The 19312-nt window shown below is 40.4% G+C and overlaps 1 protein-coding gene across 2 annotated transcripts in view; it reads left to right on the forward strand.

Annotated features, from left to right (window-relative positions):
* The window catches only part of nin (ninein (GSK3B interacting protein)), a 134243-nt gene extending 115162 nt beyond the window's left edge, over positions 1–19081 (forward strand). Inside the window, exons 25-29 of one of the 2 annotated variants that reach the window (XM_067991638.1) lie at positions 750–890; positions 2390–2503; positions 5995–6186; positions 17611–17724; positions 18066–19081. In XM_067991638.1, the coding sequence (XP_067847739.1) occupies positions 750–890; positions 2390–2503; positions 5995–6186; positions 17611–17724; positions 18066–18278 (774 nt within the window). In that variant the 3' untranslated portion in view covers positions 18279–19081. Of the gene's footprint in view, positions 1–749; positions 891–2389; positions 2504–5994; positions 6187–16042; positions 16731–17610; positions 17725–18065 lie in introns of those variants that run through there. The other variant, XM_067991639.1, reaches the window with a different exon arrangement.
* The last annotated feature ends 231 nt before the right edge of the window (positions 19082–19312 follow it).

Consider the following 19312-nt stretch of genomic DNA (forward strand, 5'->3'; position numbering starts at 1 on the left):
CACAATTGGTGGCAAGGCTTTCAGTAATCCTGGCTCTACTTTCTAGATTCCCTCCATAAACCCTTCCTCCTCTCCACTTTCCATCTTGGAAAAACGTTATCAAAACCTGTTTTTTTTCAGCCAAGCCTTTGGTCATCTTTCTCAACTCTCCTATCATGGCTCGGTGCTCACTTCTTTATCCTTCTATCTATTTTAATCCCCTCTCTTCCCCGTAGAGTACCTTGGGACATTTTCTATGCTGGAGGTCTTGTATAAATTTGAGATGTTAATTTTTCCTTTCCTAACCCAGTGGTGCAGAGGCCAAACAACGGGGTTCCAACAGCTGGTTGGTTGAGATCAGCTAAGTCAGTACAGACTGGGAATCAGACCACATACCTTCCTGCTCAGCTATTCAGTGGACAAACTCATTAAGCCATCCTGGGAGCTTTTGCTTTGCGTTTTATTCAGCACCTGTTATTAGGGATACTATGGCAGTCATTTATTAAATGGGAACTATGGAGAATTTGTTCCTGAAGATGGGCTCTACAGTGCTGTAAATCTTTAGCCCTGTTTTGCGACTAGTAAGAAGGCTGTTAGCAGTACGTGCAATACCTCACCAATTCCAGTTTCTGGTAATGATTTGAATGTAACAAGAATATGAATATCTATCTAAGAATAAATCAATAACAAATTGGGCCTTGGTTGAAATCTGCATTTGGCAAGATTGCATGTTTCTGGATCTGATTGCAATTTTTTTCTCTTTTTCACAGATCAAACATCTGGAATCTGTCATTTTAACACTCAAACACCAGAAACACTACAACAAGTCTACCATGCTGAAAGCTGCTGAACAGGAGAAACTCTGTCTGAAAAGAGAATATGATCAGATTCAGAAAGAGTTCAACAGGAAGGTAGGGTATAAGAATAATGAGAAAATCAAATTAGAATGGAGAACAGCAGCTTCCACATGTATACCATCTTCCATGTAACAAAATGTCTCAACTCACTTTACAGAGGAGTGGTCGAGCACTAAGCAGGAAAACGTAATCCAAGAGGTAAACTTTGAGGAGACTTTTGAGAGAGGGGACAGTGGTGGCAAAGCAGAGAGGGTTTCAAAGTGGAGTGGCAAGATAGCTAAAGGCTCTGCCATTAATGGTGGAGTAGGGGAGGGAAAGATTCACAGTAGACCAGAGTTGGAACAGTGGAGAGTGGATGCTGGGACATATTGCTGAAGGGTTTTTCAGCAGTCAGATGGAATTTTAAGACTAAAACAAGGATTTTGAATTCAGTAATGCTGTAAGACTGGGGAGCCACTGGAATTTGGTGAGGGGTGGTGAGAATTTGGGACTTTGTGCAGGATAGGGTAGAGGCCATAGAGTTTTGGATGAGTTGGTGTTTATGCAGCGGTAGATCTAGGTAGGCCAGCAAGGAGACCATTGGAGAAATCAGACCTTGAGATACGAACGGCTCTAATGAGAGTTTTGGTGGCAATGGGGTTGTGGTAGGGTGGTGGGCCGTATTCCTGGACAGAAAGTAAATGTTCCTAATGACTGGATGTGAGATGTGAAGCTCCGGGTTGATCAGAATACCAAAGTTATGAACTGTCAGGAACAGAGATGGAATCAGCACTTGAGATGCAAAGTTTCTAGCAGGAGCCAAACATGATGGCCTACCAGTATTGAGCTGAAGAAAGCTCTGGTTGGATAAGCAGACAGACAACACAACGATAGTCATATAATCAAGGGTGGTGGCAAAGGAGTAGACTTATTCGTTATCGGCATACTTACCCCATGTTTAGAGATGTATTGTGAAGAGCAGCATATTAATATGAAGTATGGGGTGGTTAAGAATGGAGCCTTGGAGTATACTAGAGGTGACTGTACTTGCATTGCAGGAAATGTACAGATTTCAATGGGGGAGGTAAGAATTTTAAACAACAGAGGGTAATGTCACAATGGACCATAGAGGAGAGGCAGTGGAGGGGGATATAATAATTGATTCTATCAAAGGCTACAAAGAGGCTCAAGGGGGAAATTGTGTCATAGTTCCAGTTGTATAGGGTGCAAATGATGTGCTTGAAAACTTGAGTGAAAGGGAGCTGAGAAGAGTCAGCAAAAATGTGTGAGGTAGATTATTTGTCTGTTTTTGAAATGACTTTGCATGCAATCTAAAATTAAAGAAAAGCTTCATAAAGTGCTATTAAAATAGTAACTATAAAAAGTAAACTTCAAGAAAGGGTAAAAGTGGATCTTCAGTAAAGCAGATGTTGTTACTTAAGGTCCTGACACCAATATGCATTCACAATCAGAAGCCAAGTCAGACTTTTATCCCAAGATCGCATTATCTCTTGTTGATTTCTATGTCGAATGATGCTTATGTTACCCTGACACTGAACCAATTCTTTTGACAGATTAGTCTGATGAGCTCACTTGAACATGAACTGAAAGTCATCAACATGGAGAATGAAATGCTGCGAAAGAAACAGGCAGTCCTGGAGAGCCAGTTAATGGAGACTAGTGACAAGGTATTCACTATGAAACTGAGAAAAATTGATGAAATTATTTTCATCCTTTTAACTTGGATGAGATTAATTCTAAATAAAACCATCTGAAACCTTGTGCTGATCCTCAGTAGTTTAAGATTACATACATAAAAATACACAGAAGTTACAGCATGGAAACAGTCCATGTCGGCATTTACCCTTCACGTCAGAAAATAATCCTCATCACATTTACCCACCCTGTTCCCATATCTCTTCATCCACCTATCCAATCTCATCTTGAATGTTGACACAGTTTCTGCCCCAATCACTAACACTGGAAGTGAATTCCATAGCTGCACAGCTCTCTTTTTGTAAAGAAATTCTCCTTGCCCTCTTTTAAATTGCTTACATTTAATTTTGTATCTATGATCCCTTATTCTAAATCCCTCAACTACTGAAACAGCTGCATCTATCTATCCTGTCCCATCCTTTCATAATTTTAAACACTTTTATCATATTGCCCCATTATCTGATTGTTCTAATAATAAAAAAACAATTTTCAAGTCGTCCTTCATCTTTGTATTTTATTATACCAGATAGCATCCTAGTGAGTCTGTGTTGTACCCTCTCTAAAGCCTCAATATTCTTCCTGTAGTGTCAATCCCAGAACTGCACACAGTACACTAACTGAGGTCTAATTAAGGTTTCATATAGGCTCAACATTTCCTTTAGGCTTATATTAGATACCTCTCCACATTCTTTTCTTTGATTACACCTCTGTAAAGCCCCATGGGAGTTTTTTCTACGTTAAAGATGCTATACAAATGCAAGGGATTTATAGGGATCTAGAAGGAGGGGTCATAGATAAGCACATGAGGGAGAAAGGATAGGGTTAGATGAAGTAAGGAGGGAGGAGGCTCACGTAGAGCATAAATGCCAGCATAGACTAATTGGGCCAAATGGCCTGTTTCTGTGCTGTAGGTTCGATGTAAGTTGTTGATGAGTATATGGAATTCTGCTTTAGGGACTAAAGCAAAATGGACCTCACAAATTTGATAGTGGGATTAACAACAACACAAATTGGGCACAGGCCGTCTCATTGATAAATTGGTATTCTTTGTACCCATTTTGCACCCGAAAAACGGGCGCAATGGATACCAATTTCTACCTCAATGTATCCTACTTGTACTTAAGAAAACTTCAATTTTGTGTTACTGTAACTGAAAGACACTAGTTTTTTTTAGAAGTAGGGGTACAATTACAGAAAGCTGATTCAATTAATATTATGATAGTGCCCTCCTTAGTTAGTTTCACTTTCAGCTCTTGAGCGCAATCACAAATTAATGTTGCCCCAGAATTTGTTTCCAGCCTCATCTTAAATGTTGAAGTATTTTAATTCTAAATTAGGAAGTTAATTCTGCAGTAGTCACCCATGCCTATAATAATGGCAGAGTAAAATTACTGTGTGCAAATTGAACTTAGAAACTACACCAAAACATTCTCAAAGATTTGAGAACCTTAATAAGGTCTGCCAAGAAAATTAATTTTATGGTTATATTTATCATTTTGAGTCATTACATTAGAACTAACAAGAAAGAAGGAAAGTTATTTTATTATTTTTACAGCAGCATTTTGAATGTTGTCTGTAGGTGCTGCAGGATTTTAACAGTATTTATGAAATGCTTTAGATAATGCTGTAAATGTTTCATTCAGAGCACACACGAACATATGAATTAAGAGCAGGAGTAGGCCTCTCGAGCCTGCTCTGCCATTTGATAAGAACATGGCTGATCTGATTGTGACCTCAACCCTACTTTCCCATCTACCTGCTATAACCTTTGACTCCCTTGTCAATCAGGAATCTATCTAACTCAGCCTTAAAAATATTCAATGACCCTGCCTCCACCGCACTCTGGGGACGGGAGTTCCACAGTCTCACGACCCTCCTGAGAGAAAAAAATTCTCCTCATCTTCGTCTTAAATGGGAGATCCCTTATTTTTAAACTGTGTCCCCTAGTTCTAGTCTCTCCCACAAGGGGAAACATCCTCTCAGCATCTACCCCTTCAAGTCCCCTCGGGATCTTATATGTTTCAATACGATCATCTCTCATTCTTCTAAACTCCAATGTATAATGTGTAATATTGAGTGAAGTTGTGGCCTGGCAAACCAGCAGCAAATCCATAACAAATGAGTCCACACAGTGTTCACTGTGATATAGTATTTTGAGTAAACCTTCTGATAATTGCTGCAAAAAAAGACATACCAATATAAAAGGAGCAAAAAAAGTCCTGGATTTTATGGTAAAAGTTGCTTTGGTATCCATGATTGTGCCCTTTGCAGTTCAAACAAAACTATATAATTTCTTCATACAATATTTTATCCATCATTTTTGTTTTCTTTTATATTTTTCCTCCCAATTTCTTCCAGTTCCCCTCCCCTTTTGCCTTACTAATTCTGGGTCCTGAGAACTTGTCCAATTGCTACTCTGGCTGAGATCTGCTTACTCAGCACAGACCAGGAAGCAATCCTGGAACTTTCCTAGGTTGTGTGGTCCGACACTGGCTGTTGTATATATCCACTGAACAATCACAGAGTAATGTTTTCAAATGTAAACATTGAAGTGAACACATTGTGAAACCTTGGAAGGTGCCTTGTTATGCTGTCAGCTGCTGTCTCTGCACATCGCTCATATGGTCGTTTCCCCTGGCTGGCGAGTCTAGAACTAGGGGGCATAGTCTCAGGATAAGGGGTCGGCCATTTATGACTGAGATGAAGAAGAATTTCTTCACTCGGAGAGTTGTGAATCTTTGGAAATCTCTACCCCAGAGAGCTGTGGATGCTGAGTCATTGAATATATTCAAGGCTGAGATTGATAGACTTTTGCAACATGTACAAATGTGCACATTTCAGTTTTTAAAGGAAGCTGAAGCACCCGATTGCAGTAAATAAAATCTTGTTTGAACCAGTAGCTGAAGGAATCTGAAAAAAGGTTCTCGGTTCTTTATCATGGCCACATTATATATTTTAGCTAGAAATCAGAGCATGTGAAAACACTTTCAAGGACGTAGGAAGCTAGGACTCACATACAAGAATAGTCTGAAACATGGAAGCCAAAAATATCTATAGAGTAAAAACAAAAATACATGTCATATTGAAGCTTCAAAGAAAACACTGAAGAACTTAAAGACCAATTTCATTTTGAAAATGATCTTCTAGAAATAGAATACTATACAATTTACGAATAATCACAAGTTAAAGTATAACTCAAAAATGTTAGGCATTGACTTTACCACAAATACATAATCTTCCATAGCAAAGAATTTTTAACGTGCAGCCTGTGGTTTCTTGCAATTTCTAGGTGTGTTTTAAATTAAGGGTTCAATTGTCTTTTTACAGTTTGGATAATACACAGATATGAACAGCATGATGAAGTGATATTTGAATGAAAATGACATTGTGTAATTAGCTAAAAGAAAAGACTTAAGACAAATCATGAATTTGCTTATTGCATTTTTCTACTTGGCCGCTATAGTCAAATTCAAGCCTGACATTTAGCCAGGCACAGAATCTTCGAGAGCTTCAACAACTGCGGGAACAGATCTGTACCATGGTGCCTAAAGAACAACTAGTGCAGCTCCAGCAACGTCTGAGCCTTGAGGAAGTACAATGTCGTCAACTGCAAGAGCAACTGGACAAGAAAACCACTGAAAGCAATACACAGCAGGTAAATATCAAGCAATAATCTAGATCATACAAGCACTTCCTATCCCTTCATAAGCACATTTAGAAATAATCCAGGCAATCCCAAAAATACTGTGGTGATGTAATTGTAGAAACCATTGTTATTCTTTTCTGATAGTTGGCTTAGAAGATTCTAAAGAGACAGTAGTCGTTTTGTTAATTTTGCAGTAAGAACATTATTAAAATTCTCATTTACTCTGGAAATTTGTTTGGGGATCTTAAATTCTCATTAGAATTTGTATTGAATTCTTCATACTATCATAGCATGGTACAGCACAGAAGAAGGCCATTCGGCCCATCGTGCCTGTGCCGGCTCTTTGAAAGAGTTATCCAATTAGCCCCACTACCCTGATCTTACCCCATAGCCCTGTAAATTTTTCCCTTCCAGTATTTATCCAATTCCCCTTTTGAAAGTCACTATTGAATCTCTTTCCACCGCCCTTTCAGGCAGTGCATTCCAGATCATAACAACTCGCTGCATTAAAAAAATGTTTCCTCATGTCGCCTCTGGTTCTTTTGCCAATTACCTTATGTCAGTGTCCTCTGATTACCAACCCTTCTGCCACTAGAAACAGTTCTTACTTATTTACTCTATCAAAACCCTTCATGATTTTGAACACCTCTATCAAATCTCCTCTTAACCCTCTGTGCTCTAAGGAAAACAACCCCAGATTCTCCAGTCTCTCCACATTTCTGAAGTCCCTCATCCCTGGTACCATTCTAGTAAATTTCTTCTGCATCCTATCTAAGGCCTTGACATCCTTTCTAAAGTGTGGTGCCCAGAATTGAACACGGTACTCAAGCTGAGGCCTAACCAGTGCTTTATAAAGGCGGAGCATAACTTACTTGCCTTTGTACTCTATGCCTCTATTAATAAAGCCCAGGATCCCATATGCTTTTTTAACAGCCTTCTCAACTTGTCCCGCCACCTTCAAAGATTTGTGTACATACACCCCCAGGTCTCTCTCTTCCTGCACTCCCTTTAAAATTGTACCATTGCCTCTCCTTCCTACCAAGATGTATCACTTCACACTTGTCTGCATTAAATTTCATCTGCCACGTGTCTGCCCATTTCACCACTCTATGTCCTCCTGAAGTCTGTTACTATCTTCCACATTGTTTACTACATTTGAGTTTCCTGTGATCTGCAAACTTTGAAATTATACTCTGTATACCCAACTCCAGGTCATTAATATATATAAAAAGAGCAGTGGTCCTAATACTGACCCCTGGGGAACACCACTGTATACTTCCCTCCAGTCTGAAAAACAACCGTTCACCACTACTCTCTGCTTTCTGTCCCTTAACCAATTTTGTATCCATGCTGCCACTGTCCCTTTAATCCCATGGGCTTTAATTTTGCTTACAAATCTATTATGTGGTACTTTAACAAATGCCTTTTGAAAGTCCATATACACGTCAATTGCAATACCCTCATCAACCCTCTCCGTTACTTCATCAAAGAACTCAATCAAGTTAGTCAAGGATGAGTGTAGCTCCAACAACACTCAAGCAGCTCGACACCATCCAGGACAAAGCAGCCCGCTTGATTGGCACCCCATCCACCACCCTAAACATTCACTCCCTCCACCACCGGCGCACAGTGGCTGCACTGTGTACCATCCACAGGATGCACTGCAGCAACTCGCCAAGGCTTCTTCGACAGCACCTCCCAAACCCACAACCTCTACTACCTAGAAGGGCAAGGGCAGCAGGCACATGGGAACAACATCACCTGCACGTTCCCCTCCAAGTCACACACCATCCCGACTTGTAAATATATCGCCGTTCCTTCATCGTCGCTGGGTCAAAATCCTGGAACTCCCTTCCTAACAGCACTGTGGGAGAACCTTCACCACACAGACTGCAGCGGTTCAAGAAGGCGGCTCACCACCACCTTATCGAAGGCAATTAGGGATGGGCAATAAATGCTGGCCTTGCCAGCGACGCCCACATCCCATGAACGAATGGGGAAAAAAAAGTCAAACACAATTTTCTTTTAACAAATCCGTGCTGACTTTCATTTATTAGCCCATACTTTTCCAAGCTCCAATTAACTTTGTCCCAAATTATTATCTCTAGAAGTTTCCCCACCACAAACATTAGGCTGGTTGGCCTGTAATTGCTGGGATTATCCCTCTCCCCTTTTCTGAACCTGGGTGTAACATTTGCAATTTTCTGGCACCACACCATATCTAAGGAGGATTCGCCTCTGATTGTGGCCAGACCCTCCGCAATTTCCACCCTTACTTCCCTCAGTAACCTAGGATGCATCCAATCTGGACCAGGTGATTTTTCTACTTTGAGTACTGCAAACCTTTTAAGTACCTCCTCTTTATCTGTTTTATTCTCGACAATATCATTACGATCTGCTCCTTTCTTGCTACATTGGCAGCATCCTCTTCTCTAGTGAAGACCGATGCGAAATATTCATTTATTACCTCAGCCATATCCTCTGCCTCCACAAGAAGGTCTCCTTTTTTGTCCCTAATCGGCCCCACATTTCCTTTGACTACCCTTTTACTATTTATATGTTTATTAAAGACTTTTGGGTTCCATTTTATGTTAGCCGCTAATCTATTCTCATACTCTCTCTTTGCCCTTCTTTCCTTTTTTAGATCTCCTCTGTACTTTCTGTATTCAGCTTGGTCCTCTACTGTATTATGAATCTTGCATTTATCATAATCCTCCTTTTTCTGTTTCGTTTTAATCCCTATATCTTTAGTCATTCAGGGAATTCTAGCTGTGGATGCCCTTCCATTCTCCCTTGTGGGATAGTGTCTACTCTGTACCCAAACCATCTTCTCCATGAAGGCCTCCCATAGTTCAATTACTGTTTTGCCTAACAATTTGTGATTCCAATCCAACTGGGCAAGATCCCTTTTTAACTCACTGAAATTAGCCCTCCTCCAGTTAAGTATTTTTAAGTTTGATTATTCCTTGTCTTTTTTCATAACTGTTTTACACCTGATTATATTATGATTACTGTTCCCAAATGCTCCCCCACTGAAACATGCTCCACTTGCCCCATTTCATTTCCCAGAACTAGATTCTTGAAAGGAAATTATTTAATTTTTGTACCTTGAAATAACTGGATGGTTCTGCAATATATTTACTAATACCTTTTGGGGACTGCATTAGTATTATAGCGCTAAACATTTTTGTATTCCAACTTTTAATGAAATTGTTTTTGTTTTATTCCTTACAACACTAAAAAGGTGGTGTTCCTAGTTTCGATTGATTCCAGCCTATTCACATCAGCAATATGAATGCTGTTGCATTAGCTGAGCGTTTTTATGTTTTAAAAATATTTTCGCAGCTCGAGAAAGTTTTAGTGGTGATAGGGCCAATTTTATGCCACTTCCAATTGCATAGATTGCATTCTGCACTTGTGTACATGGCAAATGGGATTTTGCGATCCAAAATGATAGCTTTATTGGTGATTTGGAGAAGTTTGCTTCAGTACTGGTGCATAATCAAATCGTGCCCATTGTTCTTATGTCACACAATGTTTGTGTTTCTCACCTTAACAGACAGTATAAAAAACTCTCCTTGAAATTTAGAGTATGGTAGAGCCTCAATTGTCAGTGCTTCCACTATTTGTCATCTTCATTCCATGAGAGGATGTGAGCGCTAGTTCTCAGCAACGCTCACATTTGTTGGACCTGCTGGCAAGAGCAACTGGTGTTATGTCAGCTGATCTGCCAGTTCACAGCTCTCTCCTGCACCCACACACAGCTCCGGTCATCAGACCTCCCACAGACCCACAGCCTTTCCCCGACTGCAGAGGAGAGTGCTAAAAGCAGTATTCATTCACCTCCACTGATCCCATCAGCAGCCTTTAAAAGGACTGATCTTTGCAAAGCTGTGACTTTGAAATCAAGATAGAACCTGCCTCTTAAATGCACTATTCTCTGGTAGGTCAACTGATGGAACAGCTGTTTCAGCGCCAGCTGGTCTTTCCAGCAAGGCCACTAGAGGTAGTGCTGCTGGAAAATCCTAAGTTCGTGAGTGGGGGAAGCAGAGCGTTCAAAGTTCAGAGCAGTAATCAGCACTGTAATTTAGTAATTCTTGATTATTCTCCTATTTATGTTATCCACTGAGGAAAGGGTCGTCTTCGATATGGCATGTGGGTTCATGCTACCAATTCCCCGCACTGCTGCGTTCTCATCTCAACTATGTTGATGTGATGATGTGGAGATGCCGGTGATGGACTGGGGTTGACAATTGTAAACAATTTTACAACACCAAGTTATAGTCCAGCAATTTTATTTTAAATTCACAAGCTTTCGGAGGCTACCTCCTTCCTCAGGTGAACGATGTGGAAATGAAATCCTCGAAATGAAGTCGCATTTATAATTCACAGAACAATGCTTGGTGATAACAGACAGTTTTTTCAACTGCCCGTTGCCAAGGCAATCAGTGTGCAGACAGACAGGTGTTACCTGCCAGGTCTCAGAATATACAAATCACCAAAAAAAACAACAAACAAAAAAAAACAGAGATAGAGAGGTAGAAACATAGAAAAGACAGCAACTGACCCGTTATATTAAAAACAGATAACATTTGTTCGCTGGTGGGGTAACGTGTAGCGTGACATGAACCCAAGATCCCGGTTGAGGCCGTCCTCATGGGTGCGGAACTTGGCTATCAATTTCTGCTCGACGATTTTGCGTTGTCGTGTGTCTCGAAGGCCGCCTTGGAGTACGCTTACCCGAAGGTCGGTGGATGAATGTCCTTGACTGCTGAAGTGTTCCCCGACTGGGAGGGAACCCTCCTGTTTGGCGATTGTTGCGCGGTGTCCGTTCATCCGTTGTCGCAGTGTCTGCATGGTCTCGCCAATGTACCATGCTCTAGGGCATCCTTTCCTGCAACGTATGAGGTAGACAACGTTGGCCGAGTCACAGGAGTATGAACCATGCACCTGGTGGGTGGTGTCCTCTCGTGTGATGGTGGTATCTGTGTCGATGATCTGGCATGTCTTGCAGAGGTTACCGCGGCAGGGTTGTGTGGTGTCGTGGACGCTGTTCTCTTGAAAGCTAGGTAATTTGCTGCGAACGATGGTCTGTTTGAGGTTGGGTGGCTGTTTAAAGGCGAGTAGTGGAGGTGTGGGGATGGCCATAGCGAGGTGTTCGTCGTCATTGATGACATGTTGAAGGCTGCGGAGAACATGGCGTAGTTTCTCCGCTCCGGGGAAGTACTGGACGACAAAGGGTACTCTGTTGGTTGCGTCCCGTGTTAGTCTCCTGAGGAGGTCTATGCGATTTTTTGCTGTGGCCCGTCGGAACTGTCGATCGATGAGTCGAGTGTCATATCCCGTTCTTACTAGGGCGTCTTTCAGCGTCTGTAGGTGTCCATCGCGTTCCTCCTCGTCTGAGCAGACCCTGTGTATTCGCAGGGCCTGTCCATAGGGGATGGCCTCTTTGACGTGGTTAGGGTGGAAGCTGGAAAAGTGGAGCATCGTGAGGTTGTCCGTGGGCTTGCGGTAGAGTGAGGTGCTGAGGTGCCCGTCTTTGATGGAGATTCGTGTGTCCAAGAAAGAAACTGATTCTGAGGAGTAGTCCATGGTGAGCTTGATGGTGGGATGGAACTTGTTGATGTTATCGTGTAGTCTCTTCAGTGATTCTTCGCCGTGGGTCCATAGAAAGAAAATGTCGTCGATGTATCTGGTGTATAGTGTTGGTTGGAGGTCTTGTGCAGTGAAGAAGTCCTGCTCGAACTTGTGCATGAAAATGTTGGCGTATTGGGGTGCGAATTTGGTCCCCATGGCTGTTCCGTGTGTTTGGGTAAAGAACTGGTTATTGAAGGTGAAGACATTGTGATCCAGGATGAAGCGGATGAGTTGTAGGATGGCGTCCGGAGATTGGCTGTTGTTGGTGTTGAGTATTGATGCTGTCGCAGCGATGCCGTCATCGTGGGGGATACTGGTGTATAGTGCCGAGACGTCCATCGTGGTGAGAAGTGTTCCTGGTTCAACTGGTCCGTGGGTACTGAGTTTTTGTAGGAAGTCTGTAGTGTCGCGACAGAAGCTGGGGGTTCCCTGTACGATGGGTTTCAGGATGCCCTCGATGTATCCAGAGAGGTTCTCACACAGGGTTCGGTTGCCTGATACGATAGGACGTCCGGGTGTGTTGGCTTTGTGTATCTTTGGGAGGCAGTAGAAGTCTCCCACGCGGGGAGTACGTGGGATGAGAGTGCGTAGGATGCTTTGAAGGTCTGGATCGAAGGTCTTGATCAGTTTGTTGAGCTGGTGGGTGTGTTCTTTGGTCGGGTCTGCGGGTAACCATCTGTAGTGTTCCTGGTTGTCCAGTTGTCGGTATGCTTCTTTGCAATAGTCCGTTCTGTTCTGTATGACTATGGCTCCTCCTTTGTCCGCTGGTTTGATGACGATGTTGCGGTTGGTCTTGAGAGCGTTGATGGCGTTGCGTTGTGCTCGGGTGACATTCTGGACTGTCTTCTGAGTGCGGCTGATGAATCTGGCATTGACGCATTTCCTGACAGCTTGAGCATACATGTCAAGCTGAGGGCAGCGACCCTCCGGAGGAGTCCAGTTTGACTCTTTCCTCTTCGGTTGCTGTACCGCGGATCCCTCTGTCTGCTGTTCCGGATCGTCGATTGTCTCATTGGGTTCGCTGCTGAAATCTTGGGGTTTGTGGTAGAATTCCCGGAGCCTTCAGCAGTCAAGGACATTCAGCCACCGACCTTCGGGTAAGCGTACTCCAAGGCGGCCTTCGAGACACACGACAACGCAAAATCGTCGAGCAGAAATTGATAGCCAAGTTCCGCACCCATGAGGACGGCCTCAACCGGGATCTTGGGTTCATGTCACGCTACACGTTACCCCACCAGCGAACAAATGTTATCTGTTTTTAATATAACGGGTCAGTTGCTGTCTTTTCTATGTTTCTACCTCTCTATCTCTGTTTTTTTTTGTTTGTTGTTTTTTTTGGTGATTTGTATATTCTGAGACCTGGCAGGTAACACCTGTCTGTCTGCACACTGATTGCCTTGGCAACGGGCAGTTGAAAAAACTGTCTGTTATCACCAAGCATTGTTCTGTGAATTATAAATGCGACTTCATTTCGAGGATTTCATTTCCACATCGTTCACCTGAGGAAGGAGGTAGCCTCCGAAAGCTTGTGAATTTAAAATAAAATTGCTGGACTATAACTTGGTGTTGTAAAATTGTTTACAAATGTTGATGTGAAGAAGTGATCAGTGAAGGCTGCTTCATAATTGAGAAGGGAAAAATCCTAGGCATCTCTGAGCTGTGGTCATGTACCAGTGAAAACAAGAGACACAAAAGGAGGTCAACCCCTGTTCCTCTTGGTTTGCAATTGGGACATGGTCTAAGGATATTGGGGGGATATTGTCATTGACAATGGGGAAATGGCGGACATGTTGAACAATTACTTTGCGTCAGTATTTACAGTCGAAAAAGAGGATAGCATGCCGGAAATCCCAAGAAAACTTATATTGAATCGGGGACAGGGACTCGATAAAATTAACATAAGCAAAGCAACAGTAATGAAGAAAATAATAGCACTAAAGAGTGACAAATCCCCAGGACCAGATGGTTTCCATCCCAGGGTTTTAAAGGAAGTAGGTGAGCACATTGCGGATGCCCTAACTATAATCTTTCAACGTTCTCTAGATTCAGGAACTGTCCCTCTAGATTGGAAAATTGCACATGTCACTCTGCTTTTTAAGAAAGGAGAGAGAGGGGAAACCAGGGAATTATAGACCAGTTAGGCTAACATCTGTTGTGGGGAAAATGCTGGAGTCTATAATTAAGGATAGGGTGACTGAACACCTCGAATTTTCAGTTAATCAGAGAGCCAGCATGGATTTGTGAAAGGTAGGTCGTGCCTGATTGAATTTTTTGAAGAGGTGACTAAAGTAGTGGACAGGGGAATGTCAATGGATGTTATTTATATGGACTTCCAGAAGGCATTTGATAAGGTCCCACATAAGAGACTGTTAGCTAAGATAGAGGCCCATGGAATCGAGGGAAAAGTACGGACTTGGTTAGGAAGTTGGCTGAGCGAAAGGCGACAGAGAGTAGGGATAATGGGTAGATACTCACATTGGCAGGATGTGACTAGTGGAGTCCCGCAGGGATCTGTCTTGGGGCCTCAATTATGCACAATATTTATTAACGACTTCGATGAAGGCATAGAAAGTCTCATATCTAAGTTTGCCGATGACACAGATTGGTGGCATTGTAAGCGGTGTAGATGAAAATATAAAATTACAAAGCGATATTGATAGATTAGGTGAATGGGCAAAACTGTGGCAAATGGAATTCAATTAGATAAATGTGAGGTCATCCGCTTTGGATCAAAAAAGGATAGAACAGGGTACTTTCTAAATGGTAAAAAGTTAAAAACAGTGGATGTCCAAAGGGACCTAGGGGTTCAGGTACATAGATCATTGATGTGTCATGAACAGGTACAGAAAATAATCAATAAGGCTAATGGAATGCTGGCCTATATATCTAGAGGACTTGAGTACAAGGGGGCAGAAGTTATGATGCAGCTATACAAAACCCCAGTTAGACCGCACCTGGAGTACTGTGAGCAGTTCTGGGCACCGCACCTTCGGAAGGACATATTGGCCTTGGAGGGAGTGCAGCATAGGTTTACTAGAATGATACCCGGACTGCAAGGATTAAGTTACGAGGAGAGATTACACAAATTGGGGTTGTATTCTCTGGAGTTTCGAAGGTTAAGGGGTGATCTGATCGAAGTTTATAAGATATTAAGGGGAACAGATAGGATGGATAGAGAGAAACTATTTCCGCTGGTTGGGGATTTTAGGAGTAGGGGGCACAGTCTAAAAATTAGAGCCAGACCTTTCAGGAGCGAGATTAGAAAACATTTCTACACACAAAGGGTTGTAGAAGTTTGGAACTCTCTTCCGCAAACAGCAATTGATACTAGCTCAATTGCTAAATTTAAATCTGAGATGGATAGCTTTTAGGCAACCAAAGGTATTAAGGGATATGGGCCAAAGGCAGGTCTATGGAGCTAGATCACAGATCAGCCATGATCTTATCAAATGGCGGAGCAGGCACGAGGGGCTGAATGGCCTACTCCTGTTCCTATGTTCCTATAAAACCAGGGGGAGAAAACTGAAAATAACATCAGAGGCAAAACCCCAGAAAAATCATTAAGTGCTGTGGCTTTCTTTTGGACAAACAAAAAATGAGTATGAAGAGAACTAATTCAATCTATATGGGCTAGCAGGGTAGGTAAATGCTAAGAACAAGGGATATTCTAGATGAATGCTTACATCTGACTACTGAGATGATTAAAATTACATTTGTGAGCTCCTCCAGTGACTCTGCTGATTAAGGCAGTGAATAACAGCTGTGCAGACCAGAAAGGTCCCATCAATCAGAAAAGTTTAACTAATCTCAACCAGGGTGGCGGTAAAGTTGGCTTCAGCGTTCTGGTTTAAGGAGGTAGAATTAGCCAGAATTCCTTCCTGGTGACGCCAGTCCAGTGACTTCTGCTGGAAATATATATGTGTGGACATTGAGTGTAGAAAAGATTGGGCCCTGGTGTGATAACCTCTCATGGTTGAATAGCCAGCTGCTATGCACCAGCTATTCCCACACATGAAGAACGTGCTTTTACCAAAATATAACAATATGATTTTCTAGTTATCTTGTTCCTTTTGGTGCAGGTGGATTTACTTTATCAGGAAAATATTTTTTAGTTTGCTTTGTCTGTCGTAGTTTTGTTGTGCCGATGTGTAGTTATGAGTAGTGTGGGATATTGAGTCAATTCTTATATAATACAGGGTGAAGTGTACCACTTACATTCTTTCTATAGGCCTTACTACCGGAGCAGCGAGCAGTGCATGCTGATACCTACAGGAGGATTGGGCACTTGTGAAGGCTTTCGTTGTAAACAGCTTTTTATCATAAGTAGAAAATGTTCTCAGAATTGAAAGGCTATGACACTTCTTGTATTTTGGAGGAAAAATATGGTGTTATAAATTATTTTTTATTTATTAAGTATTTGATGTAGAAATTTGATTTTTTAATAATATCTATTATTGCAAAAGTTCAAGTGTAACATATATGTTGAATTTTATTTAAAATAGTATTTAACTTTTCTAGTGTTGTAGATATCAGACACAATTGTTAATTGTGTATTTGAGTTTTAAACTTCCACATAAAACGAATTTGTTTTATTCCATGTCTTCCAAAATAAATTTTCCTATTCTTAATTGCAGCCCTAAATTACAGGCCTTAAGTTATATTTGACAGTATCACTACAAGCTTCTTGCAATTTGGAGAAAGGGAGAAATGTCCTGATTTTTTGATTGCCTGTCGTAAGAAAATTAATGCACAAATGTTAGGCTCTTGTTTTGCAAATTTTTTTTTCTGTACCTACTCAGTTGATTTTATGCTTATTAGCAAGAATTCTGTTTCTTACAATTTTGCACACCCACTGCCTGAATGAAAAAAATACATCTCTATGTAGTCATTTACAGTTTTCTGATTGACATGGATTCCTCCTTTTTTGTTATATTTTTGTTTTGACAATAAATCTGTGATTTTTAATTTGTGTGTGTGTGGTTTTTATATAATTGAATATCACTTTTTAAATGGTACAAAATACTAATTGATAATGCAATGAAAGCAATTCACAATATTATGCTGTGCATAGTTTGTCACAAAGTTTTACATTTCTCACGTCAAAATCGTCTGTCTCAACCATAGTAGACACTTAACCACAGTAAATCAATTTCTGCTGCTGTGGTATTTGCATCATTATCTCCTTACTGAATTCAAACAGTTTTAATGTGTTGAGTTTTTTTTCATTGCTTTCATAAATCTATTATTTACACCTTAATTCTTTTGAGCCCAGAACTTGCTTTCAGACGAATCTTCCAGCAATTCTAAAATGTTATTAACCTGTCTGGCAGCCATCCATTTGAAACATTAACTTACCAACTTTCCTCTTACTCCAAATATTACTAGTTCAGTAATATCTGTGAGAGTTTTTCAGGAAAGTACACATTCACTGTAGGCATATTGTTGTCTCTGTATTGTCTTGTTCTGGTGAGAGTTGAAACATTTTTAAAATAATTGTTGTCTGATAAGCACTAACATTTTAAAGAGCTGTCTACTGAAAATCAATAGGATCCTTACTAATTTATAAAATAAAATGATATAAACCAGTTGTTGAGTTTTGTTTTATCTATGAAATTCTACTTGATTAAATATTGTATATGGTAGCTATAGAACTTTTTTTCACTCAAACAGTGCCTGTACTTTTGAAGATTTTGTCAAGTAATAGAATGATTTATTCAGGCTTTTTTTTACAATCAGAAGTAAATCCACAGTTATATTTTTTGCCAGTAACCAATGTTTTTAATATTTTTCTTCTAGGAGACATATAAACAACTGCTAAAAAAGGTGGAAGAAAGGATGGCAGATATTGAAAATAAGTTAAGGAATGTAAAGTTACTTCTTCAAGACAAAGTCATCCAACTGAAAGAACAAGTAAGTTGTACTTGTAAATTAGATCTATTGCTGTTATGAATGTGGTTAGATTGCTCATTTTTTTTCTAACTACTGTTAAAACATGAGACAAAATTGTAATAGATTTCTACCCTATTTTTTTTTAAAAAGGAATGCATTATCCTGTTACTTGGCCATATGTTTTTGTTAAAAGGAACATGTGGAGTGGGGAAATAAGCAAATTATTCTAAAGTAGAATTTCATAGATGAAACAAGAAAACTCTACAAAAAGACTTTACTGATTTTTCAATGCATGTCACTTTAAAACAGACAACAAAGACAATGGAATGATTTTTATAACTTTGGTTACTGTTGATTTCCAGCTGTCAAAGAATGTTAAAGCAGAGGAAGTAGTCAAGGACTTGTATGTTGAGAACGGTCAACTCCTCAAGGCCCTCGAAATGTCTGAACAGCGGCAGAAGACAACAGAGAAGAAAAACTACCTACTTGAAGAAAACATTGCCGGCCTTAATAAAATTCTCAAGGACCTATCCGCTCCATCATTGTCTGCAAACTCAACTCGTTATTCATCCTAATGCATTCTATTAATAAAGTCACAAGAAATGCAGTGCAAAGAAGGACAAACCTTGAAACACTAATGCACTTTATAGATTGAATATTTCTTTTAGCAAGTGCTTACTTTTTCCTGGACTGCGATATTTTGTGGATTACAAAAAGGAAAATAGAAGAAGCAGCTAAATGCTAAATACATAATACTGCCCTAAAATTACAGTACTACTGTTGGCTTGAAAAGGTTGCTGTATTTCATTCCTCAGTATTGAATTTCCAAAGGAAATTACACATTCAATAATCAAATGTGAACTGGTAGTTACTTTTTAGAGATCATGGGTTTTAAAAAAAATATAAAACTGCTGTTTTAAAGTGGGATATTTGGTTTGATTAGTTTTCAAACATCTTATGTAGGCCAAAGAATACTGTAACTGGAAAAAAGCCAATCAAAAACAGCTGTTGTGCTGCTGGTGCAAATAAATAAGTGTATCTGTAAATATGGCCAACTTTGGCTTGTGTATTATCCAAAGTATTAATGTAAATTTAAATGTAAAGAAAGATCGTGTTATGTATAATGTGTACAGTTTGTATGCAAGCATTTAAACATGGATCAAGGAAAAATCAATGTGTTCTTGGGAAAGAAATGTAAATATTGAGTGTTATTTAAGATTATACTATGCAGAACAATTCAATCAAACCTGTGTCAGTATTAGCATTTCAAACTTCTGGGAAAACCTGTCAACCTGCAGAATTTCAAGGAGTATCATGCTGCCTAATATTTAATTTTGTACTGAATAAACATTATTTGTATTGCATACAGAAAACAAAACTATTTACCTTCATACTGACTGTAACAATACAAGTAGCTTGTAAATGGTGTTGCAAGCTATAAATATAAATTTTCATCCATATAGCTCATGTGTTGCTGAAGAATCCTGCAGGCAGAGTTTAAGGAGTTAGAAAAGAGATTAACAAGCAGGACCTCAAGGCAGTAATCTCCAGATTACTCCCACTGCCATGCTCTAGTGTGTATACAAATAAGACGATAGAGCAGATGAAT

Source organism: Heptranchias perlo, chromosome 10 (assembly GCF_035084215.1).
Source record: "Heptranchias perlo isolate sHepPer1 chromosome 10, sHepPer1.hap1, whole genome shotgun sequence".
NCBI lineage: Eukaryota > Metazoa > Chordata > Chondrichthyes > Hexanchiformes > Hexanchidae > Heptranchias > Heptranchias perlo.